This window comes from Pristiophorus japonicus, unplaced genomic scaffold (assembly GCF_044704955.1).
Source record: "Pristiophorus japonicus isolate sPriJap1 unplaced genomic scaffold, sPriJap1.hap1 HAP1_SCAFFOLD_175, whole genome shotgun sequence".
Lineage (NCBI taxonomy): Eukaryota > Metazoa > Chordata > Chondrichthyes > Pristiophoridae > Pristiophorus > Pristiophorus japonicus.
In genome coordinates, this window is record NW_027251434.1 from 896,110 (window position 1) to 922,923 (window position 26,814).

Below are 26,814 nucleotides of genomic sequence, written 5' to 3' on the forward strand. Positions count from 1 at the left end.
GGAACATCCCCCGATCCCCGGGACACTCCCTACATCCCCCAATCTCCGGGACACTCTGTACATCCCGTAATCCCCGGGACACTCCCTCCATCCCCCGATCCCCGGGACACATCCCCGGATCCCTGGGACACTCCCTACATCCCCCGATCCCTGGGAACATCCCCCGATCCCTGGGACACTCCGTACATCCCCCGATCCCTGGGACACTCCGTACATCCCCCGATCCCTGGGACACTCCGTACATCCCCCGATCCCTGGGAACATCCCCCGATCCCCGGGACACTCCCTACATCCCCCGATCCCAGGGACACTCCGTACATCCCCCGATCCCCGGGACACTCCGTACATCCCCTGATCCCCGGGACACTCCGTACATCCCCCGATCCCCGGGACAATCCCTCCATCCTCCGATCCCCGGGACACTCCATCCATCTCCCGATCCCCGGGACACTCGGTACATCCCCCGATCCCCGGGACACATCCCCTGATCCCCGGGACACTCCCTCCATCCTCCGATCCATGGGACACTCCCTCCATCCCCCGATCCCCGGGACAATCCCTCCATCCTCCGATCCCCGGGACACTCCCTCCATCCCCCGATCCCCGGGACACTTGGTACATCCCCCGATCCCCGGGACACTCCCTCCATCCCCTGATCCCCGGGACACTCCCTCCATCCCCCGATCACTGGGACACTCCGTACATCCCCCGATCCCTGGGACACTCCGTACATCCCCCTGATCCCCGGGACACTCCCTCCATCCTCCGATCCCCGGGACACTCCCTCCATCCTCCGATCCTCGGGACACTCCCTCCATCCTCCGATCCCCGGGACACTCCCTCCATCCCCCGATTTCCGGGGCACTCCCTCCATCCCCCGATTCCCGGGACACTCCTCCATCCCCCGATCCCCGGGACACTCCCTCCATCCCCCGGTCCCCGGGACACTCCGTACATCCCCCGATCCCCGGAACACTCCGTACATCCCCCGATCCCCGGGACACTCCCTCCATCCCCCGATCCCCGGGACACTCGGTACATCCCCCGATCCCCGGGATACTCGGTACATCCCCCGATCCCCGGGACACTCCTTCCATCCCCCGATCCCCGGGACACTCCCTCCATCCCCCGATCCCCGGGATACTCGGTACATCCCCCGATCCCCGGGACACTCCCTCCACCCCCCGATCCCCGGGACACTCCTACATCCCCCGATCCCTGGGACACTCCCTACATCCCCCGATCCCTGGGAACATCCCCCGATCCCCGGGACACTCCCTACATCCCCCGATCCCTGGGAACATCCCCCGATCCCCGGGACACTCCCTCCATCCCCCGATCCCCGGGACACTCGGTGCATCCCCCGATCCCCGGGACACTCCGTACATCCCCCGATCCCCGGGACACTCTGTACATCCCCCGATCCCCGGGACACTCCCTCCATCCTCCGATCCCCGGGACACTCCGTACATCCCCCGATCCCCGGGACACTCCCTCCATCCCCCGATCCCCGGGACACTCCCTACATCCCCCGATCCTTGGGAACATCCCCCGATCCCCGGGACACTCCCTACATCCCCCGATCCCTGGGAACATCCCCCGATCCCCGGGACACTCCCTCCATTCCCCGATCTCCGGGACACTCCCTCCATCCCCCGATACCCGGGACACTCCCTCCATCCCCCGATCCCCGGGACACTCCGTACATCCCCCGATCCCCGGGACACTCCGTACATCCCCCGATCCCCGGGACACTCCGTACATCCCCCTATCCCCGGGACACTCCCTCCATCCCCCGATCCCCGGGACACTCCGTACATCCCCCGATCCCCGGGACACTCCCTCCATCCTCCGATCCCCGGGACACTCCGTACATTCCCCTATCCCCGCGACACTCCCTCCATCCTCCGATCCCCGGGACACTCCCTCCATCCCCCGATCCCCGGGACACTCCCTCCATCCTCCGATCCCCGGGACACTCCCTCCATCCTCCGATCCCCGGGACACACGGTACATCTGTGCTGAAGTTTTTCACACTATTTTATTGAAATGAAATGCTTGTATTTCACTGTTTAATTCTGTTGCCGCGCCCTGACATTCCCAGTGTGAGGCTCACCTCATCCTTGGCCTGGAACAGGAACTCATTGCCGTCACTTGTCCTGTCACAATGAAAAAGGAAAATATTAATTGGAACAAGAAATGATTCATGTCAAATCTGGAATGAAGCTTCTTGCTGAGTGTCAGCATTCTGTACAGATTCACAGCCCGTTCCTGGCATCAGTCATTGAATGGGGTGAAGGATTTATCCTTGTGATATAGAAAGGTGTTTGTATGTGCTAAATGTGGTTTGCAGCACTGGCCAACTTGTGTCGCTAGAGCAGCAATTGTTAAATTCCCAAGGTGTGAACGAGCCGATAGAGGCCGGTGTTTGCTGGCGAGGAGCTGGGCAGGTCACAGGGCCTGCACTGCGTCCTGTCAATCCCAGGGAGAGAGGTCTGTGGGAAGGAGGACAGTCGGAGTATGTTTGTGGGTATGTACTAGACTCGCGCCTGGTCTCCAGCAATCTTGGAGCCCCTTGCTACGGACCAAGACCTTGCTCTGTCAAGCCCGTGCTACGGCCAGCCCATGTTGAAAGAAGTCACGCAGACATCTTCCACCCTGTAAATGAAGTTCAGGACCTGGACTGTCAGGACCCTCATGGACAACACCTGTGACAGAGACTGTTCAGTCACCTGAGAACTCATTTTTAGCGTGGAACCAAGTCACCCTCGACTCCGAGGGACTGCCTGAGGAGAACAAGTCATGGGGAGCTGGAAAGTTGCTGAATGAACGGTTACCCAGGGTTACGCCTGGGCAGGTGTGTTTCAGCATAACATGCCGTGGGATAAACCTGTCGCAAACATAGCTTCCACCTCAATCCTGTCCCTCTGACAAACTCACCTCATTTTAAACACAAACTTTTTCTTCTTGTAATTGCTGGCGATGTCGCAAGTGGCTTCGCTCAGAGTGATGGGTGCCTCTCCGTTATACGTTGCTCCGGCTTTATGGCTCTTGGCATCTTTATAAAAGCCCAGGTCCCCTTGACTCACCACGCAGTATACATTGACCCAGGACCTGAACGACAACAGAAGGAACAGTTATTGCAATTTCCCGCTGAGAATGGCACTGAGACACGGCACTGAGACACGGCACGGCACTGAGACACGGCACTGAGACACGGCACTGAGACACGGCACTGAGACACGGCACAGTCAGGGCACTGAGACACGGCACTGAGACACGGCACTGAGACACGGCACTGAGACACGGCACAGTCAGGGCACTGAGACACGGCACTGAGACACGGCACTGAGACACGGCACAGTCAGGGCACTGAGACACGGCACTGAGACACGGCACTGAGACACGGCACTGAGACACGGCACAGTCAGGGCACTGAGACACGGCACTGAGACACGGCACTGAGACACGGCACTGAGACACGGCACTGAGACACGGCACAGTCAGGGCACTGAGACACGGCACTGAGACACGGCACTGAGACACGGCACAGTCAGGGCACTGAGACACGGCACTGAGACACGGCACTGAGACACGGCACTGAGACACGGCACAGTCAGGGCACTGAGACACGGCACTGAGACACGGCACTGAGACACGGCACTGAGACACGGCACTGAGACACGGCACTGAGACACGGCACTGAGACACGGCACTGAGACACGGCACAGTCAGGGCACAGCAGGCAGCAATCAGCCAATAAAATAAACTTGCCACAAAACTGCCAGGCAATGATTATCTCCCACAGTGTCCTGGGGTTCAGACACAGTGTCCCGGGGTTCAGACACAGTGTCCCGGGGTTCAGACACAGTGTCCCGGGGTTCAGACACAGTGTCCCGGGGTTCAGACACAGTGTCCCGGGGTTCAGACACAGTGTCCCGGGGTTCAGACACAGTATCCCGGGGTTCAGACACAGTGTCCCGGGGTTCAGACACAGTGTCCCGGGGTTCAGACACAGTGTCCCGGGGTTCAGACACAGTATCCCGGGGTTCAGACACAGTGTCCCGGGGTTCAGACACAGTATCCCGGGATTCAGACACAGTATCCCGGGATTCAGACACAGTATCCCGGGGTTCAGACACAGTATCCCGGGGTTCAGACACAGTGTCCCGGGGTTCAGACACAGTATTATCCCGGGATTCAGACACAGTGTCCCGGGGTTCAGACACAGTGTCCCGAGGTTCAGACACAGTATCCCGGGGTTCAGAAACAGTATCCCGGGGTTCAGAAACAGTATCCCGGGGTTCAGACACAGTGTCCCAGGGTTCAGACACAGTGTCCCGGGGTTCAGGCACAGTATTATCCCGGGGTTCAGACACAGTATCCTCTGGGGTTCAGACACAGTATCCCGGGTTCAGACACATTATCCCGGGGTTCAGACACAGTATCCCGGGGTTCAGACTCAGTATCCCGGGGTGCAGACACAGTATCCCGGGGCTCAGACACAGAGTCCCGGGTTTCAGACACAGTATCCCAGAGTTCGGACACGGTATCCCGGGGTTCAGACACAGTGTCCCGGGGTTCAGTCTCAGTGGCCCGGGGTTCAGACACAGCATACCGGGGTCCAGACACAGTGTCCCTGGGTTCAGAAAAAGTATACCGGGATCAGACACAGTATCCCGGGGTTCAGACACAGTATCCCGGGGTCAGACTGCTCCACAGAATGCCGGGGTTCAGACACAGTGTTCCGGGGTTCAGACACAGTATCCCGGGGTTCAGACACAGTTTCCCGGGGTTCAGACTGATCCACAGTATCCCGGGGTTCATACACAGTATCCCGGGGTTCAGACACAGTATCCCGGGGTTCAGACACAGTGTTCCGGGGTTCAGAAACAGTGTTCCGGGGTTCAGACACAGTGTCCCGGGGTTCAGACACAGTATCCCGGGGTTCAGACTGATCCACAGTATCCCGGGGTTCAGACACAGTGTCCCGGGATTCAGACACAGTATCCCGGGGTTCATACACAGTATCCCGGGGTTCATACACAGTATCCCGGGGTTCGGACACAGTATCCCGGGGTTCAGACACAGTATCCCGGGGTTCAGACACAGTATCCCGGGGTTCAGACTCAGTATCCTGGGGTTCAGACACACTATCCCGGGGTTCAGACACAGTATCCCGGGGTTCAAACACAGTATCCCGTGGTTCAGACCCAGTATCCCGGGGTTCAGGCACAGTACTATCCCGGGGTTCAGACACAGTATCCCGGGGTTCAGACCCAGTATCCCGGGGTTCAGACACAGTATCCCGGGGTTCAGAAACAGTATCTCGGGGTTCAGACACAGTATCCCGAGGTTCAGACACAGTGTCCCGGGGTTCAGCCACAGTGTCCCGGGGTTCAGACACAGTGTCCCGGGGTTCAGACACAGTGTCCCGGGGTTCAGACACAGTATCCCGGGGTTCAGGCACAGTATCCCGGGGTTCAGGCACAGTATCCCAGTGTTCAGACACAGTATCCTGGGCTTCAGCCACAGTATCCCGGGGTTCAGACACATTATCCCGGGGTTCAGACACAGTATCCCGTGGTTCAGACCCAGTATCCCGGGGTTCAGACCCAGTATCCCGGGGTTCAGACCCAGTATCCCGGGGTTCAGAAACAGTATCTCGGGGTTCAGACACAGTATCCCGAGGTTCAGACACAGTATCCCGGGGTTCAGACACAGTGTCCCGGGGTTCAGACACAGTATCCCGGGGTTCAGGCACACTATCCCGGGGTTCAGGCACACTATCCCGGGGTTCAGACACAGTATCCCGGGGTTCAGACACAGTATCCCAGGTTTCAGACCCAGTATCCCGGGGTTCAGACTCAGTGTCCCGGGGTTCAGACACAGTATCCTGGGGTTCAGGCACAGTAGCCCTGAGTTCAGACACAGTATACCGGGATTCAGACACAGTATCCCGGGGTTCAGACACAGTATCCTGGGGTTCAGACACAGTGTCCCGGGGTTCAGTCTCAGTGGCCCGGGGTTCAGACACAGTATACCGGGGTTCAGACTCAGTACCCGGGGTTCAGACACAGTATCCCGGGGTTCAGACACAGTGCCCCGGGGTTCAGACACAGTATCCCGGGGTTCAGACACAATATCCCGGGGTTCAGACACAGTATCCCGAAGTTCAGACACAGTATCCTGGGGTTCAGACACAGTGTCCCGGGGTTCAGACACAGTATCCCGGGACCAGACACAGTATCCCGGGGTTCAGACACAGTATCCCGGGGTTCAGACTGATCCACAGTATCCCGGGGTTCTGACACAGTGTCCCGGGGTTCAGTCACAGTATCCCGGGGTTCAGACACAGTGTCCTGGGGTTCAGACACAGTATCCCGGGGTTCAGACTGATCCACAGTATCCCGGGGTTCATACACAGTACCCCGGGGTTCAGAAACATATCCTGGGCTTCGGACACAGTATCCCGGGGTTCAGACACAGTATCCCGGGGTTCAGACACATTATCCCGGGGTTCAGACACAGTATCCCGGGGTTCAGTCTCAGTGGCTTAGGGTTCAGACACAGTATACAGGGGTTCAGACTCAGTAACCCGGGGTTCAGACACAGTATCCCGGGGTTCAGACACAGTATCCCAGGGTTCAGACACAGTATCCCGGGGTTCAGACACAGCATCCCAGGGTTCAGACACAGTATCCCGGGGTTCAGACACAGTGTCCCGGTGTTCAGACACAGTGTCCCGGTGTTCAGACACAGTGTCCCGGTGTTCAGACACAGTATCCCGGGATCAGACACAGTATCCCGGGGTTCAGACACAGTATCCCGGGGTTCAGACTGATCCACAGTATGCCAGGGTTCAGACACAGTGTCCCGGGGTTCAGACACAGTATCCCGGGGTTCAGACACAGTATCCCGGGGTTCAGACTGATCCACAGTATCCCGGGGTTCAGACACAATGTCCCGGGATTCAGACACAGTATCCCGGGGTTCAGACACAGTATCCCGGGGTTCAGACACAGTGTCCCGGGGTACAGACACAGTGTCCCGGGATCAGACACAGTGTCCCGGCGTTCAGACACAGTATCCCGGGGTTCAGACACAGTATCCCGGGGTTCAGACTGATCCACAGTATCCCGGGGTTCTGACACAGTGTCCCGGGGATCAGACACAGTATCCCGGGGTTCAGACACAGTATCCTGGGGTTCAGACACAGTATCCCGGGGTTCAGACTGATCCACAGTATCCTGGGGTTCATACACAGTATCCCGGGGTTCAGAAACGTATCCTGGGCTTCGGACACAGTATCCCAGGGTTCAGACACAGTATCCCGGGGTTCAGACACAGTATCCCAGGGTTCAGACACAGTATCCCGGGGTTCAGTCTCAGCGGCCTAGGGTTCAGACACAGTGCCCCGGGGTTCAGACACAGTGTCCCAGGGTTCAGACACAGTATCCCGGGGTTCAGACACAGTATCCCAGGGTTCAGACACAGTATCCCGAGGTTCAGACACAGTATCCCGGGGTTCAGACACAGTATCCCGGGGTTCAGACACAGTATCCCGGGATCAGACACAGTATCCCGGGATCAGACACAGTATCCCGGGGTTCAGACACAGTATCCCGGGGTTCAGACACAGTATCCCGGGGTTCAGACTGATCCACAGTATCCCGGGGTTCAGACACAATGTCCCGGGATTCAGACACAGTATCCCGGGGTTCATACACAGTATCCCGGGGTTCAGACACAGTATCCTGGGGTTCAGACACAGTATCCCGGGCTTCGGACACAATATCCCGGGGTTCAGACACAGTGTCCCGGGGTTCAGAAACAGTGTCCCGGGGTTCAGACACAGTATACCGGGGTTCAGACTGATCCACAGCATCCTGGGGTTCATACACCGTATCCCGGGGTTCAGAAACGTATCCTGGGCTTCGGACACAGCATCCTGGGGTTCATACACCGTATCCCGGGGTTCAGAAACGTATCCTGGGCTTCGGACACAGTATACCGGGGTTCAGACTCAGTAACCCGGGGTTCAGACACAGTATCCCGGGGTTCAGACACAGTATCCCGGGGTTCAGACACAGTGTCCCAGGGTTCAGGCACAGTATCCCGGGGTTCAGACACAGTATACCCGGGTTCAGACTCAGTAACCCGGGGTTCAGACACAGTATCCCGGGGTTCAGACACAGTATCCCGGGGTTCAGACACAGTATCCCAGGGTTCAGACACAGTATCCCGGGGTTCAGACACAGTATCCCGGGATCAGACACAGTATCCCGGGGTTCAGACACAGTATCCCGGGGTTCAGACTGATCCACAGTATGCCAGGGTTCAGACACAGTGTCCCGGGGTTCAGACACAGTATCCCGGGGTTCAGACACAGTATCCCGGGGTTCAGACACAGTATCCCGGGGTTCAGACACAGTATCCCGGGGTTCAGGCACAGTATCCCGGGGTTCAGACACAGTATCCCGGGGTTCAGTCACAGTGTTCCGGGGTTCAGACACAGTGTCCCGGGGTTCAGACGGATCCACAGTATCCCGGGGTTCAGACGCAGTGTCCCGGGGTTCAGACGCAGTATCCCGGGGTTCAGACGCAGTATCCCGGGGTTCAGACACAGTGTCCCGGGGTTCAGACACAGTGTCCCGGGGTTCAGACTCAGTATCCCGGGGTTCAGACACACTAACCCGGCATTCAGACACAGTATCCCGGGGTTCAGACACAGTATCCCGGGGTTCAGACACAGTGTCCCGGGGTTCAGACACAGTATCCCGGGGTTCAGACTCAGTATCCCGGGGTTCAGACACACTATCCCGGGGTTCAGACACAGTATCCCGGGATTCAAACACAGTATCCCAGGGTTCAGACCCAGTATCCCGGGGTTCAGGCACAGTACTATCCCGGGGTTCAGACACAGTATCCCGGGGTTCAGACACAGTAACCCGGGGTTCAGATCCAGTATCCCGGGGTTCAGAAACAGTATCTCGGGGTTCAGACACAGTATCCCGAGGTTCAGACACAGTATCCCGGGGTTCAGACACAGTGTCCCGGGGTTCAGACACAGTATCCCGGGGTTCAGACACAGTATCCCGGGGTTCAGACTGATCCACAGTATCCCGGGTTTCAGACACAATGTCCCGGGATTCAGACACAGTATCCCGGGGTTCATACACAGTATCCCGGGGTTCAGACACAGTATCCCGGGCTTCGGACACAGTATCCCGGGGTTCAGACACAGTATCCCGGGGTTCAGGCACAGTATCTCGGGGTTCAGTCACAGTGTTCCGGGGTTCAGACACAGTGTCCCGGGGTTCAGACACAGTATCCCGGGGTTCAGACTGATCCACAGAATCTCGGGGTTCAGGCACAGTGTCCCGGGATTCAGACACAGTATCCCGGGGTTCATACACAGTATCCCGGGGTTCAGACACAGTATCCCGGGCTTCGGACACATTATACCGGGGTTCAGACACAGTGTCCCGGGGTTCAGACACAGTGTCCCGGGGTTCAGACACAGTATCCCGGGGTTCAGACACAGTGTCCCGGGGTTCAGACACAGTGTCCCGGGGTTCAGACACAGTGTCCCGGGGTTCAGACACAGTGTCCCGGGGTTCAGACTCAGTATCCCGGGGATCAGACACAGTATCCCGGGGTTCAGACACAGTGTCCCGGGGTTCAGACACAGTATCCCGGGGTTCAGACACAGTATCCCGGGGTTCAGACACAGTATCCCGGGGTTCAGACACAGTGTCCCGTGGTTCAGACCCAGTATCCCCGGGTTCAGACCCAGTATCCCGGGGTTCAGACACAGTATCCCGGGGTTCAGGCACAGTATCCCGGGGTTCAGACCCAGTATCCCCGGGTTCAGACACAGTATCCCGGGGTTCAGACACAGTATCCCGGGGTTCAGACACAGTGTCCCGTGGTTCAGACCCAGTATCCCCGGGTTCAGACCCAGTATCCCGGGGTTCAGACACAGTATCCCGGGGTTCAGGCACACTATCCCGGGGTTCAGGCACACTATCCCGGGGTTCAGACACAGTATCCCGGGGTTCAAACACAGTATCCCGGGGTTCAGACACAGTTTCCCGGGGTTCAGACACAGTTTCCCGGGGTTCAGGCACACTATCCCGGGGTTCAGACACACTATCCCGGGGTTCAGACACAGTATCCCGGGGTTCAGACACAGTATCCCGGGGTTCAGACACAGTATCCCGAGGTTCAGACACAGTATCTCGGGGTTCAGACACAGTGTCCCGGGGTTCAGACACAGTATCTCGGGGTTCAGACACAGTATCCCGGGGTTCAGACACAGTATCCAGGGGTTCAGACACAGTGTCCCGGGGTTCAGACACAGTATCCCGGGGTTCAGACACAGTATCCCGGGGTTCAGACCCAGTATCCCGTGGTTCAGACACAGTATCCCGGGGTTCAGACCCAGTATCCCGGGGTTCAGACGCAGTATCCCGTGGTTCAGACACAGTATCCCGGGGTTCAGGCACACTATCCCGAGGTTCAGGCACACTATCTCGGGGTTCAGACACAGTATCCCGGGGTTCAGACCCAGTATCCCGGGGTTCAGACACAGTATCACTTGGTTCAGACACAGTATCCCGGGGTTCAGACACCGTGTCCCGGGGTTCAGACACAGTATCCCGGGGTTCAGACACACTATCCCCGGGTTCAGACACAGTATCCCGGGGTTCAGGCACAGTATCCCGGGGTTCAGACACAGTATCCCGGGGTTCAGACACAGTATCCCGGGGTTCAGACACAGTATCCCGGGGTTCAGGCACAGTATCCCGGGGTTCAGACACAGTATCCCGGGGTTCAGTCACAGTGTTCCGGGGTTCAGACACAGTGTCCCGGGGTTCAGACGGATCCACAGTATCCCGGGGTTCAGACACAGTGTCCCGGGATTCAGACACAGTATCCCGGGGTTCAGACACAGTATCCCGGGGTTCAGACACAGTATCCCGGGGTTCAGTCACAGTGTCCCGGGGTTCAGACACAGTGTCCCGGGGTTCAGACACAGTGTCCCGGGGTTCAGACACAGTATCCCGGGGTTCAGACGCAGTATCCCGGGGTTCAGACGCAGTATCCCGGGGTTCAGACACAGTGTCCCGGGGTTCAGACACAGTGTCCCGGGGTTCAGACTCAGTATCCCGGGGTTCAGACACACTAACCCGGCATTCAGACACAGTATCCCGGGGTTCAGACACAGTATCCCGGGGTTCAGACACAGTGTCCCGGGGTTCAGACACAGTATCCCGGGGTTCAGACTCAGTATCCCGGGGTTCAGACACACTATCCCGGGGTTCAGACACAGTATCCCGGGATTCAAACACAGTATCCCAGGGTTCAGACCCAGTATCCCGGGGTTCAGGCACAGTACTATCCCGGGGTTCAGACACAGTATCCCGGGGTTCAGACACAGTAACCCGGGGTTCAGATCCAGTATCCCGGGGTTCAGAAACAGTATCTCGGGGTTCAGACACAGTATCCCGAGGTTCAGACACAGTATCCCGGGGTTCAGACACAGTGTCCCGGGGTTCAGACACAGTATCCCGGGGTTCAGACACAGTATCCCGGGGTTCAGACTGATCCACAGTATCCCGGGTTTCAGACACAATGTCCCGGGATTCAGACACAGTATCCCGGGGTTCATACACAGTATCCCGGGGTTCAGACACAGTATCCCGGGCTTCGGACACAGTATCCCGGGGTTCAGACACAGTATCCCGGGGTTCAGGCACAGTATCTCGGGGTTCAGTCACAGTGTTCCGGGGTTCAGACACAGTGTCCCGGGGTTCAGACACAGTATCCCGGGGTTCAGACTGATCCACAGAATCTCGGGGTTCAGGCACAGTGTCCCGGGATTCAGACACAGTATCCCGGGGTTCATACACAGTATCCCGGGGTTCAGACACAGTATCCCGGGCTTCGGACACATTATACCGGGGTTCAGACACAGTGTCCCGGGGTTCAGACACAGTATCCCGGGGTTCAGACACAGTGTCCCGGGGTTCAGACACAGTGTCCCGGGGTTCAGACACAGTGTCCCGGGGTTCAGACACAGTGTCCCGGGGTTCAGACACAGTGTCCCGGGGTTCAGACTCAGTATCCCGGGGTTCAGACACACTAACTCGGGGATCAGACACAGTATCCCGGGGTTCAGACACAGTGTCCCGGGGTTCAGACACAGTATCCCGGGGTTCAGACACAGTATCCCGGGGTTCAGACACAGTGTCCCGTGGTTCAGACCCAGTATCCCCGGGTTCAGACCCAGTATCCCGGGGTTCAGACACAGTATCCCGGGGTTCAGGCACAGTATCCCGGGGTTCAGACCCAGTATCCCCGGGTTCAGACACAGTATCCCGGGGTTCAGACACAGTATCCCGGGGTTCAGACACAGTGTCCCGTGGTTCAGACCCAGTATCCCCGGGTTCAGACCCAGTATCCCGGGGTTCAGACACAGTATCCCGGGGTTCAGGCACACTATCCCGGGGTTCAGACACAGTATCCCGGGGTTCAAACACAGTATCCCGGGGTTCAGACACAGTTTCCCGGGGTTCAGACACAGTTTCCCGGGGTTCAGGCACACTATCCCGGGGTTCAGACACACTATCCCGGGGTTCAGACACAGTATCCCGGGGATCAGACACAGTATCCCGGGGTTCAGACACAGTATCCCGGGGTTCAGACACAGTATCCCGGGGTTCAGACACAGTATCCCGGGGTTCAGACACAGCATCTCGGGGTTCAGACACAGTGTCCCGGGGTTCAGACACAGTATCTCGGGGTTCAGACACAGTATCCCGGGGTTCAGACACAGTATCCCGGGGTTCAGACACAGTATCCCGGGGTTCAGACACAGTATCCCGGGGTTCAGACACAGTGTCCCGGGGTTCAGACACAGTATCCCGGGGTTCAGACACAGCATCCCGGGGTTCAGACACAGTATCCCGGGGTTCAGACCCAGTATCCCGGGGTTCAGACGCAGTATCCCGTGGTTCAGACGCAGTATCCCGTGGTTCAGACACAGTATCCCGGGGTTCAGGCACACTATCCCGAGGTTCAGCCACACTATCTCGGGGTTCAGACCCAGTATCCCGGGGTTCAGACCCAGTATCCCGGGGTTCAGACACAGTATCACTTGGTTCAGACACAGTATCCCGGGGTTCAGACACCGTGTCCCGGGGTTCAGACACAGTATCCCGGGGTTCAGACACACTATCCCCGGGTTCAGACACAGTATCCCGGGGTTCAGGCACAGTATCCCGGGGTTCAGACACAGTATCCTGGGCTTCAGACACAGTATCCCGGGGTTCAGACACAGTGTCCCGGGGTTCAGATACAGTATCCTGGGCTTCAGACACAGTATCCCGGGGTTCAGACAGTGTCCCGGGGTTCAGATACAGTATCCTGGGCTTCAGGCACACTATCCCGTGGTTCAGACACAGTATCCCGGGGTTCAGTCCCAGTATCCCCGGGTTCAGACCCAGTATCCCGGGGTTCAGACACAGTATCCCCGGGTTCAGGCACAGTATCCCGGGGTTCAGACGCAGTATCCCGGGGTTCAGACACACTATCCCGGGGTTCAAACACAGTATCCCGGGGTTCAGACACAGTATCCCGGGGTTCAGACACAGTATCCCGGGGTTCAGGCACACTATCCCGGGGTTCAAACACAGTATCCCGGGGTTCAAACACAGTATCCCGGGGTTCAAACACAGTATCCCGGGGTTCAGGCACACTATCCCGGGGTTCAGGCACAGTATCCCGGGGTTCAGACACAGTATCCCGGGGTTCAGACCCAGTATCCCGGGGTTCAGACACAGTATCCCAGGTTCAGACCCAGTATCCCGGGGTTCAGACACAGTATCCCGGGGTTCAGACACAGTATCCCGGGGTTCAGGCACAGTATTATCCCGGGGTTCAGACACAGTATCCCGGTGTTCAGACACAGTATCTCGGGGTTCAGACACAGTATCCCGTGGTTCAGACACAGTGTCCCGGGGTTCACACACCGTGTCCCGGGGTTCAGACACAGTATCCCAGGGTTCAGACACACTATCCCGGGGTTCAGGCACACTATCCCGGGGTTCAGGCACAGTATCCCGGGGTTCAGGCACAGTATCCCGGGGTTCAGACACAGTATCCTGGGCTTCAGACACAGTATCCCGGGGTTCAGACACAGTATCCCGGGGTTCAGACACAATAGCGTGGGGTTCAGACACAGTATCCCGGGGTTCAGACCCAGTATCCAGGGGTTCAGACCCAGTATCCCGGTGTTCAGACACAGTGTCCCGGGGTTCAGACACAGTATCCCGGGGTTCAGACACAGTATCCCGGGGTTCAGACACAGTCTCCCGGGGTTCAGACACAGTATCCCGGGGTTCAGACACAATATCCCAGGGTTCAGACACAATATCCCGGGGTTCAGACACAGTATCCCGGGGTTCAGACACAGTATCCCGGGGTTCAGACACAGTATCCCGGGATCAGACACAGTATCCCGGGGTTCAGACACAGTATCCCGGGGTTCAGACTGATCCACAGTATGCCAGGGTTCAGACACAGTGTTCCGGAGTTCAGACACAGTATCCCAGGGTTCAGACACAGTATCCCGGGGTTCAGACACAGTATCCCGGGGTTCAGACTGATCCACAGTATCCCGGGGTTCAGACACAATGTCCCGGGATTCAGACACAGTATCCCGGGGTTCAGACACAGTGTCCCGGGGTTCAGACACAGTATCCCGGGGTTCAGACACAGTATCCCGGGGTTCAGACACAGTGTCCCGTGGTTCAGACCCAGTATCCCCGGGTTCAGACCCAGTATCCCGGGGTTCAGACACAGTATCCCGGGGTTCAGGCACAGTATCCCGGGGTTCAGACCCAGTATCCCCGGGTTCAGACACAGTATCCCGGGGTTCAGACACAGTGTCCCGGGGTTCAGACACAGTATCCCGGGGTTCAGACACAGTATCCCGGGGTTCAGACACAGTGTCCCGTGGTTCAGACCCAGTATCCCCGGGTTCAGACCCAGTATCCCGGGGTTCAGACACAGTATCCCGGGGTTCAGGCACAGTATCCCGGGGTTCAGACCCAGTATCCCCGGGTTCAGACACAGTATCCCGGGGTTCAGACACAGTATCCCGGGGTTCAGACACAGTGTCCCGTGGTTCAGACCCAGTATCCCCGGGTTCAGACCCAGTATCCCGGGGTTCAGACACAGTATCCCGGGGTTCAGGCACACTATCCCGGGGTTCAGACACAGTATCCCGGGGTTCAAACACAGTATCCCGGGGTTCAGACACAGTTTCCCGGGGTTCAGACACAGTTTCCCGGGGTTCAGGCACACTATCCCGGGGTTCAGACACACTATCCCGGGGTTCAGACACAGTATCCCGGGGATCAGACACAGTATCCCGGGGTTCAGACACAGTATCCCGGGGTTCAGACACAGTATCCCGGGGTTCAGACACAGTATCCCGGGGTTCAGACACAGTATCTCGGGGTTCAGACACAGTGTCCCGGGGTTCAGACACAGTATCTCGGGGTTCAGACACAGTATCCCGGGGTTCAGACACAGTATCCCGGGGTTCAGACACAGTGTCCCGGGGTTCAGACACAGTATCCCGGGGTTCAGACACAGTATCCCGGGGTTCAGACACAGTATCCCGGGGTTCAGACCCAGTATCCCGTGGTTCAGACGCAGTATCCCGTGGTTCAGACACAGTATCCCGGGGTTCAGGCACACTATCCCGAGGTTCAGCCACACTATCTCGGGGTTCAGACACAGTATCCCGGGGTTCAGACCCAGTATCCCGGGGTTCAGACACAGTATCACTTGGTTCAGACACAGTATCCCGGGGTTCAGACACCGTGTCCCGGGGTTCAGACACAGTATCCCGGGGTTCAGACACACTATCCCCGGGTTCAGACACAGTATCCCGGGGTTCAGGCACAGTATCCCGGGGTTCAGACACAGTATCCTGGGCTTCAGACACAGTATCCCGGGGTTCAGACACAGTGTCCCGGGGTTCAGATACAGTATCCTGGGCTTCAGACACAGTATCCCGGGGTTCAGACAGTGTCCCGGGGTTCAGATACAGTATCCTGGGCTTCAGGCACACTATCCCGTGGTTCAGACACAGTATCCCGGGGTTCAGTCCCAGTATCCCCGGGTTCAGACCCAGTATCCCGGGGTTCAGACACAGTATCCCCGGGTTCAGGCACAGTATCCCGGGGTTCAGACGCAGTATCCCGGGGTTCAGACACACTATCCCGGGGTTCAAACACAGTATCCCGGGGTTCAGACACAGTATCCCGGGGTTCAGACACAGTATCCCGGGGTTCAGGCACACTATCCCGGGGTTCAAACACAGTATCCCGGGGTTCAAACACAGTATCCCGGGGTTCAAACACAGTATCCCGGGGTTCAGGCACACTATCCCGGGGTTCAGGCACAGTATCCCGGGGTTCAGACACAGTATCCCGGGGTTCAGACCCAGTATCCCGGGGTTCAGACACAGTATCCCAGGTTCAGACCCAGTATCCCGGGGTTCAGACACAGTATCCCGGGGTTCAGGCACAGTATTATCCCGGGGTTCAGACAGAGTATCCCGGGGTTCAGACACAGTATCTCGGGGTTCAGACACAGTATCCCGTGGTTCAGACACAGTGTCCCGGGGTTCACACACCGTGTCCCGGGGTTCAGACACAGTATCCCGGGGTTCAGACACACTATCCCGGGGTTCAGGCACACTATCCCGGGGTTCAGGCACAGTATCCCGGGGTTCAGGCACAGTATCCCGGGGTTCAGACACAGTATCCTGGGCTTCAGACACAGTATCCCGGGGTTCAGACACAGTACCCCGGGGTTCAGACACAATAGCGTGGGGTTCAGACACAGCATCCCGGGGTTCAGACCCAGTATCCAGGGGTTCAGACCCAGTATCCCGGTGTTCAGACACAGTGTCCCGGGGTTCAGACACAGTATCCCGGGGTTCAGACACACTATCCCGGGGTTCAGACACACTATCCCGGGGTTCAGACACACTATCCCGGGGTTCAGACACACTATCCCGGGGTTCAGACACACTATCCCGGGGTTCAGACACAGTATCCCGGGGTTCAGACACAGTATCCCGGGGTTCATACACAGTATCCCGGGGTTCAGACACACTATCCCGGGGTTCAGACACAGTATCCCAGGGTTCAGACACACTATCCCGGGGTTTAGACACACTATCCCGGGGTTCAGACTGATCCACAGTATCCCGGGGTTCAGACACAGTATCCCGGGGTTCAGACACAGTATCCCGGGGTTCAGACACAGTCTCCCGGGGTTCAGACACAGTATCCCGGGGTTCAGACACAATATCCCAGGGTTCAGACACAATATCCCGGGGTTCAGACACAGTATCCCGGGGTTCAGACACAGTATCCCGGGGTTCAGACACAGTATCCCGGGATCAGACACAGTATCCCGGGGTTCAGACACAGTATCCCGGGGTTCAGACTGATCCACAGTATGCCAGGGTTCAGACACAGTGTTCCGGGGTTCAGACACAGTATCCCAGGGTTCAGACACAGTATCCCGGGGTTCAGACACAGTATCCCGGGGTTCAGACTGATCCACAGTATCCCGGGGTTCAGACACAATGTCCCGGGATTCAGACACAGTATCCCGGGGTTCATACACAGTATCCCGGGGTTCAGGCACAGTACTATCCCGGGGTTCAGACCCAGTATCCCGGGGTTCAGACACAGTATCTCGGGGTTCAGACACAGTATCCCGAGGTTCAGACACAGTATCCCGGGGTTCAGCCACAGTATCCCGGGGTTCAGACACAGTGTCCCGGGGTTCAGACACAGTGTCCCGGGGTTCAGACACAGTGTCCCGGGCTTCAGACACAGTGTCCCGGGGTTCAGACACAGTGTCCCGGGGTTCAGACACATTATCCCGGGGTTCAGACACAGTATCCCGTGGTTCAGACCCAGTATCCCCGGGTTCAGACACAGTATCCCGGGGTTCAGACACACTATCCCGGGGTTCAGACACACTATCCCGGGGTTCAGACACACTATCCCGGGGTTCAGACACACTATCCCGGGGTTCAGGCACACTATCCCGTGGTTCAGGCACAGTATCCCGGGGTTCAGACACAGTATCCCCGGGTTCAGACCCAGTATCCCGGGGTTCAGACCCAGTATCCCGGGGTTCAGGCACAGTATCCCGGGGTTCAGACACAGTATCCCGGGGTTCAGACACAGTATCCCGGGGTTCAGACACACTATCCCGGGGTTCAGGCACACTATCCCGGGGTTCAGACACAGTATCCCGGGGTTCAGGCACACTATCCCTGGGTTCAGGCATACTATCCCGGGTTTCAGTCCCAGTATCCCGGGGTTCAAACACAGTATCCCGGGGTTCAGGCACACTATCCCGGGGATCAGGCACACTATCCCGGGGTTCAGACACAGTATCCCGGGGTTCAGACCCAGTATCCCGGGGTTCAGACCCAGTATCCCGGGTTCAGACACAGTATCCCGGGGTTCACACACCGTGTCCCGGGGTTCAGACATAGTATCCCGAGGTTCAGACACACTATCCCGGGGTTCAGGCACAGTATCCCGGGGTTCAGGCACAGTATCCCGGGGTTCAGACACAGTATCCTGGGCTTCAGACACAGTATCCCGGGGTTCAGACACAGTGTCCCGGGGTTCAGACACAGTATCCTGGGGTTCAGACCCAGTATCCCGGGGTTCAGACACAGTATCCCGGGGTTCAGGCACACTATCCCGGGGTTCAGGCACACTATCCCGGGGTTCAGACACAGTATCCCGGGGTTCAGACCCAGTATCCCGGGGTTCAGACCCAGTATCCCTTGGTTCAGACACAGTATCCCGGGGTTCAGACACCATGTCCCGGGGCTCAGACACAGTATCCCGGGGTTCAGACACACTATCCCCGGGTTCAGACACAGTATCCCGGGATTCAGGCACAGTATCCCGGGGTTCAGACACAGTATCCCGGGGTTCAGACACAGTATCCCGGGGTTCAGTCACAGTGTTCCGGGGTTCAGACACAGTGTCCCGGGGTTCAGACACAGTGTCCCGGGGTTCAGACGGATCCACAGTATCCCGGGGTTCAGACACAGTGTCCCGGGATTCAGACACAGTATCCCGGGGTTCAGACACAGTATCCCGGGGTTCAAACACAGTGTCCCGGGGTTCAGACACAGTGTCCCGGGGTTCAGACACAGTGTCCCGGGGTTCAGACACAGTATCCCGGGGTTCAGACGCAGTATCCCGGGGTTCAGACACAGTATCCCGGGGCTCAGACACAGTGTCCCGGGGTTCAGACACAGTGTCCCGGGGTTCAGACTCAGTATCCCGGGGTTCAGACACACTAACCCGGCATTCAGACACAGTATCCCGGGGTTCAGACACAGTATCCCGGGGTTCAGACACAGTATCCCGGGGTTCAGACACAGTATCCCGGGGTTCAGACACAGTATCCCGGGGTTCAGACACAGTATCCCGGGGTTCAGTCACAGTGTTCCGGGGTTCAGACACAGTGTCCCGGGGTTCAGACGGATCCACAGTATCCCGGGGTTCAGACACAGTGTCCCGGGATTCAGACACAGTATCCCGGGGTTCAGACACAGTATCCCGGGGTTCAGACACAGTGTCCCGGGGTTCAGTCACAGTGTCCCGGGGTTCAGACACAGTGTCCCGGGGTTCAGACACAGTGTCCCGGGGTTCAGACACAGTATCCCGGGGTTCAGACGCAGTATCCCGGGGTTCAGACGCAGTATCCCGGGGTTCAGACACAGTGTCCCGGGGTTCAGATACAGTATCCTGGGCTTCAGACACAGTATCCCGGGGTTCAGACAGTGTCCCGGGGTTCAGATACAGTATCCTGGGCTTCAGGCACACTATCCCGTGGTTCAGACACAGTATCCCGGGGTTCAGTCCCAGTATCCCCGGGTTCAGACCCAGTATCCCGGGGTTCAGACACAGTATCCCCGGGTTCAGGCACAGTATCCCGGGGTTCAGACGCAGTATCCCGGGGTTCAGACACACTATCCCGGGGTTCAAACACAGTATCCCGGGGTTCAGACACAGTATCCCGGGGTTCAGACACAGTATCCCGGGGTTCAGGCACACTATCCCGGGGTTCAAACACAGTATCCCGGGGTTCAAACACAGTATCCCGGGGTTCAAACACAGTATCCCGGGGTTCAGGCACACTATCCCGGGGTTCAGGCACAGTATCCCGGGGTTCAGACACAGTATCCCGGGGTTCAGACCCAGTATCCCGGGGTTCAGACACAGTATCCCAGGTTCAGACCCAGTATCCCGGGGTTCAGACACAGTATCCCGGGGTTCAGACCCAGTATCCCCGGGTTCAGACACAGTATCCCGGGGTTCAGACACAGTATCCCGGGGTTCAGACACAGTGTCCCGTGGTTCAGACCCAGTATCCCCGGGTTCAGACCCAGTATCCCGGGGTTCAGACACAGTATCCCGGGGTTCAGGCACACTATCCCGGGGTTCAGACACAGTATCCCGGGGTTCAAACACAGTATCCCGGGGTTCAGACACAGTTTCCCGGGGTTCAGACACAGTTTCCCGGGGTTCAGGCACACTATCCCGGGGTTCAGACACACTATCCCGGGGTTCAGACACAGTATCCCGGGGATCAGACACAGTATCCCGGGGTTCAGACACAGTATCCCGGGGTTCAGACACAGTATCCCGGGGTTCAGACACAGTATCTCGGGGTTCAGACACAGTGTCCCGGGGTTCAGACACAGTATCTCGGGGTTCAGACACAGTATCCCGGGGTTCAGACACAGTATCCCGGGGTTCAGACACAGTGTCCCGGGGTTCAGACACAGTATCCCGGGGTTCAGACACAGTATCCCGGGGTTCAGACACAGTATCCCGGGGTTCAGACCCAGTATCCTGTGGTTCAGACGCAGTATCCCGTGGTTCAGACACAGTATCCCGGGGTTCAGGCACACTATCCCGAGGTTCAGCCACACTATCTCGGGGTTCAGACACAGTATCCCGGGGTTCAGACCCAGTATCCCGGGGTTCAGACACAGTATCACTTGGTTCAGACACAGTATCCCGGGGTTCAGACACCGTGTCCCGGGGTTCAGACACAGTATCCCGGGGTTCAGGCACACTATCCCGTGGTTCAGACCCAGTATCCCCGGGTTCAGACCCAGTATCCCGGGGTTCAGACACAGTATCCCGGGGTTCAGGCACACTATCCCGGGGTTCAGACACAGTATCCCGGGGTTCAAACACAGTATCCCGGGGTTCAGACACAGTTTCCCGGGGTTCAGACACAGTTTCCCGGGGTTCAGGCACACTATCCCGGGGTTCAGACACACTATCCCGGGGTTCAGACACAGTATCCCGGGGATCAGACACAGTATCCCGGGGTTCAGACACAGTATCCCGGGGTTCAGACACAGTATCCCGGGGTTCAGACACAGTATCCCGGGGTTCAGACACAGTATCTCGGGGTTCAGACACAGTGTCCCGGGGTTCAGACACAGTATCTCGGGGTTCAGACACAGTATCCCGGGGTTCAGACACAGTATCCCGGGGTTCAGACACAGTGTCCCGGGGTTCAGACACAGTATCCCGGGGTTCAGACACAGTATCCCGGGGTTCAGACACAGTATCCCGGGGTTCAGACCCAGTATCCCGTGGTTCAGACGCAGTATCCCGTGGTTCAGACACAGTATCCCGGGGTTCAGGCACACTATCCCGAGGTTCAGCCACACTATCTCGGGGTTCAGACACAGTATCCCGGGGTTCAGACCCAGTATCCCGGGGTTCAGACACAGTATCACTTGGTTCAGACACAGTATCCCGGGGTTCAGACACCGTGTCCCGGGGTTCAGACACAGTATCCCGGGGTTCAGACACACTATCCCCGGGTTCAGACACAGTATCCCGGGGTTCAGGCACAGTATCCCGGGGTTCAGACACAGTATCCTGGGCTTCAGACACAGTATCCCGGGGTTCAGACACAGTGTCCCGGGGTTCAGATACAGTATCCTGGGCTTCAGACACAGTATCCCGGGGTTCAGACAGTGTCCCGGGGTTCAGATACAGTATCCTGGGCTTCAGGCACACTATCCCGTGGTTCAGACACAGTATCCCGGGGTTCAGTCCCAGTATCCCCGGGTTCAGACCCAGTATCCCGGGGTTCAGACACAGTATCCCCGGGTTCAGGCACAGTATCCCGGGGTTCAGACGCAGTATCCCGGGGTTCAGACACACTATCCCGGGGTTCAAACACAGTATCCCGGGGTTCAGACACAGTATCCCGGGGTTCAGACACAGTATCCCGGGGTTCAGGCACACTATCCCGGGGTTCAAACACAGTATCCCGGGGTTCAAACACAGTATCCCGGGGTTCAAACACAGTATCCCGGGGTTCAGGCACACTATCCCGGGGTTCAGGCACAGTATCCCGGGGTTCAGACACAGTATCCCGGGGTTCAGACCCAGTATCCCGGGGTTCAGACACAGTATCCCAGGTTCAGACCCAGTATCCCGGGGTTCAGACACAGTATCCCGGGGTTCAGGCACAGTATTATCCCGGGGTTCAGACAGAGTATCCCGGGGTTCAGACACAGTATCTCGGGGTTCAGACACAGTATCCCGTGGTTCAGACACAGTGTCCCGGGGTTCACACACCGTGTCCCGGGGTTCAGACACAGTATCCCGGGGTTCAGACACACTATCCCGGGGTTCAGGCACACTATCCCGGGGTTCAGGCACAGTATCCCGGGGTTCAGGCACAGTATCCCGGGGTTCAGACACAGTATCCTGGGCTTCAGACACAGTATCCCGGGGTTCAGACACAGTACCCCGGGGTTCAGACACAATAGCGTGGGGTTCAGACACAGCATCCCGGGGTTCAGACCCAGTATCCAGGGGTTCAGACCCAGTATCCCGGTGTTCAGACACAGTGTCCCGGGGTTCAGACACAGTATCCCGGGGTTCAGACACACTATCCCGGGGTTCAGACACACTATCCCGGGGTTCAGACACACTATCCCGGGGTTCAGACACACTATCCCGGGGTTCAGACACACTATCCCGGGGTTCAGACACAGTATCCCGGGGTTCAGACACAGTATCCCGGGGTTCATACACAGTATCCCGGGGTTCAGACACACTATCCCGGGGTTCAGACACAGTATCCCAGGGTTCAGACACACTATCCCGGGGTTTAGACACACTATCCCGGGGTTCAGACTGATCCACAGTATCCCGGGGTTCAGACACAGTATCCCGGGGTTCAGACACAGTATCCCGGGGTTCAGACACAGTCTCCCGGGGTTCAGACACAGTATCCCGGGGTTCAGACACAATATCCCAGGGTTCAGACACAATATCCCGGGGTTCAGACACAGTATCCCGGGGTTCAGACACAGTATCCCGGGGTTCAGACACAGTATCCCGGGATCAGACACAGTATCCCGGGGTTCAGACACAGTATCCCGGGGTTCAGACTGATCCACAGTATGCCAGGGTTCAGACACAGTGTTCCGGGGTTCAGACACAGTATCCCAGGGTTCAGACACAGTATCCCGGGGTTCAGACACAGTATCCCGGGGTTCAGACTGATCCACAGTATCCCGGGGTTCAGACACAATGTCCCGGGATTCAGACACAGTATCCCGGGGTTCATACACAGTATCCCGGGGTTCAGGCACAGTACTATCCCGGGGTTCAGACCCAGTATCCCGGGGTTCAGACACAGTATCTCGGGGTTCAGACACAGTATCCCGAGGTTCAGACACAGTATCCCGGGGTTCAGCCACAGTATCCCGGGGTTCAGACACAGTGTCCCGGGGTTCAGACACAGTGTCCCGGGGTTCAGACACAGTGTCCCGGGCTTCAGACACAGTGTCCCGGGGTTCAGACACAGTGTCCCGGGGTTCAGACACATTATCCCGGGGTTCAGACACAGTATCCCGTGGTTCAGACCCAGTATCCCCGGGTTCAGACACAGTATCCCGGGGTTCAGACACACTATCCCGGGGTTCAGACACACTATCCCGGGGTTCAGACACACTATCCCGGGGTTCAGACACACTATCCCGGGGTTCAGGCACACTATCCCGTGGTTCAGGCACAGTATCCCGGGGTTCAGACACAGTATCCCCGGGTTCAGACCCAGTATCCCGGGGTTCAGACCCAGTATCCCGGGGTTCAGGCACAGTATCCCGGGGTTCAGACACAGTATCCCGGGGTTCAGACACAGTATCCCGGGGTTCAGACACACTATCCCGGGGTTCAGGCACACTATCCCGGGGTTCAGACACAGTATCCCGGGGTTCAGGCACACTATCCCTGGGTTCAGGCATACTATCCCGGGTTTCAGTCCCAGTATCCCGGGGTTCAAACACAGTATCCCGGGGTTCAGGCACACTATCCCGGGGATCAGGCACACTATCCCGGGGTTCAGACACAGTATCCCGGGGTTCAGACCCAGTATCCCGGGGTTCAGACCCAGTATCCCGGGTTCAGACACAGTATCCCGGGGTTCACACACCGTGTCCCGGGGTTCAGACATAGTATCCCGAGGTTCAGACACACTATCCCGGGGTTCAGGCACAGTATCCCGGGGTTCAGGCACAGTATCCCGGGGTTCAGACACAGTATCCTGGGCTTCAGACACAGTATCCCGGGGTTCAGACACAGTGTCCCGGGGTTCAGACACAGTATCCTGGGGTTCAGACCCAGTATCCCGGGGTTCAGACACAGTATCCCGGGGTTCAGGCACACTATCCCGGGGTTCAGGCACACTATCCCGGGGTTCAGACACAGTATCCCGGGGTTCAGACCCAGTATCCCGGGGTTCAGACCCAGTATCCCTTGGTTCAGACACAGTATCCCGGGGTTCAGACACCATGTCCCGGGGCTCAGACACAGTATCCCGGGGTTCAGACACACTATCCCCGGGTTCAGACACAGTATCCCGGGATTCAGGCACAGTATCCCGGGGTTCAGACACAGTATCCCGGGGTTCAGACACAGTATCCCGGGGTTCAGTCACAGTGTTCCGGGGTTCAGACACAGTGTCCCGGGGTTCAGACACAGTGTCCCGGGGTTCAGACGGATCCACAGTATCCCGGGGTTCAGACACAGTGTCCCGGGATTCAGACACAGTATCCCGGGGTTCAGACACAGTATCCCGGGGTTCAAACACAGTGTCCCGGGGTTCAGACACAGTGTCCCGGGGTTCAGACACAGTGTCCCGGGGTTCAGACACAGTATCCCGGGGTTCAGACGCAGTATCCCGGGGTTCAGACACAGTATCCCGGGGCTCAGACACAGTGTCCCGGGGTTCAGACACAGTGTCCCGGGGTTCAGACTCAGTATCCCGGGGTTCAGACACACTAACCCGGCATTCAGACACAGTATCCCGGGGTTCAGACACAGTATCCCGGGGTTCAGACACAGTATCCCGGGGTTCAGACACAGTATCCCGGGGTTCAGACACAGTATCCCGGGGTTCAGACACAGTATCCCGGGGTTCAGTCACAGTGTTCCGGGGTTCAGACACAGTGTCCCGGGGTTCAGACGGATCCACAGTATCCCGGGGTTCAGACACAGTGTCCCGGGATTCAGACACAGTATCCCGGGGTTCAGACACAGTATCCCGGGGTTCAGACACAGTGTCCCGGGGTTCAGTCACAGTGTCCCGGGGTTCAGACACAGTGTCCCGGGGTTCAGACACAGTGTCCCGGGGTTCAGACACAGTATCCCGGGGTTCAGACGCAGTATCCCGGGGTTCAGACGCAGTATCCCGGGGTTCAGACACAGTGTCCCGGGGTTCAGATACAGTATCCTGGGCTTCAGACACAGTATCCCGGGGTTCAGACAGTGTCCCGGGGTTCAGATACAGTATCCTGGGCTTCAGGCACACTATCCCGTGGTTCAGACACAGTATCCCGGGGTTCAGTCCCAGTATCCCCGGGTTCAGACCCAGTATCCCGGGGTTCAGACACAGTATCCCCGGGTTCAGGCACAGTATCCCGGGGTTCAGACGCAGTATCCCGGGGTTCAGACACACTATCCCGGGGTTCAAACACAGTATCCCGGGGTTCAGACACAGTATCCCGGGGTTCAGACACAGTATCCCGGGGTTCAGGCACACTATCCCGGGGTTCAAACACAGTATCCCGGGGTTCAAACACAGTATCCCGGGGTTCAAACACAGTATCCCGGGGTTCAGGCACACTATCCCGGGGTTCAGGCACAGTATCCCGGGGTTCAGACACAGTATCCCGGGGTTCAGACCCAGTATCCCGGGGTTCAGACACAGTATCCCAGGTTCAGACCCAGTATCCCGGGGTTCAGACACAGTATCCCGGGGTTCAGACCCAGTATCCCCGGGTTCAGACACAGTATCCCGGGGTTCAGACACAGTATCCCGGGGTTCAGACACAGTGTCCCGTGGTTCAGACCCAGTATCCCCGGGTTCAGACCCAGTATCCCGGGGTTCAGACACAGTATCCCGGGGTTCAGGCACACTATCCCGGGGTTCAGACACAGTATCCCGGGGTTCAAACACAGTATCCCGGGGTTCAGACACAGTTTCCCGGGGTTCAGACACAGTTTCCCGGGGTTCAGGCACACTATCCCGGGGTTCAGACACACTATCCCGGGGTTCAGACACAGTATCCCGGGGATCAGACACAGTATCCCGGGGTTCAGACACAGTATCCCGGGGTTCAGACACAGT

General features: G+C 58.0%; 1 protein-coding gene across 1 annotated transcript in view; it reads right to left on the bottom strand.

Annotated features, from left to right (window-relative positions):
• The window catches only part of LOC139243604 (spectrin beta chain, non-erythrocytic 4-like), a 532,459-nt gene that overhangs the window by 18,060 nt on the left and 487,585 nt on the right, over positions 1-26,814 (bottom strand). The window contains exons 10-11 of the mRNA XM_070870800.1: positions 2,941-3,114; positions 2,117-2,159 (exon numbers count right to left, since the gene is read on the bottom strand). Of these exons, the coding sequence (XP_070726901.1) occupies positions 2,117-2,159; positions 2,941-3,114 (217 nt within the window). The remainder of the gene's footprint in view (positions 1-2,116; positions 2,160-2,940; positions 3,115-26,814) is intronic.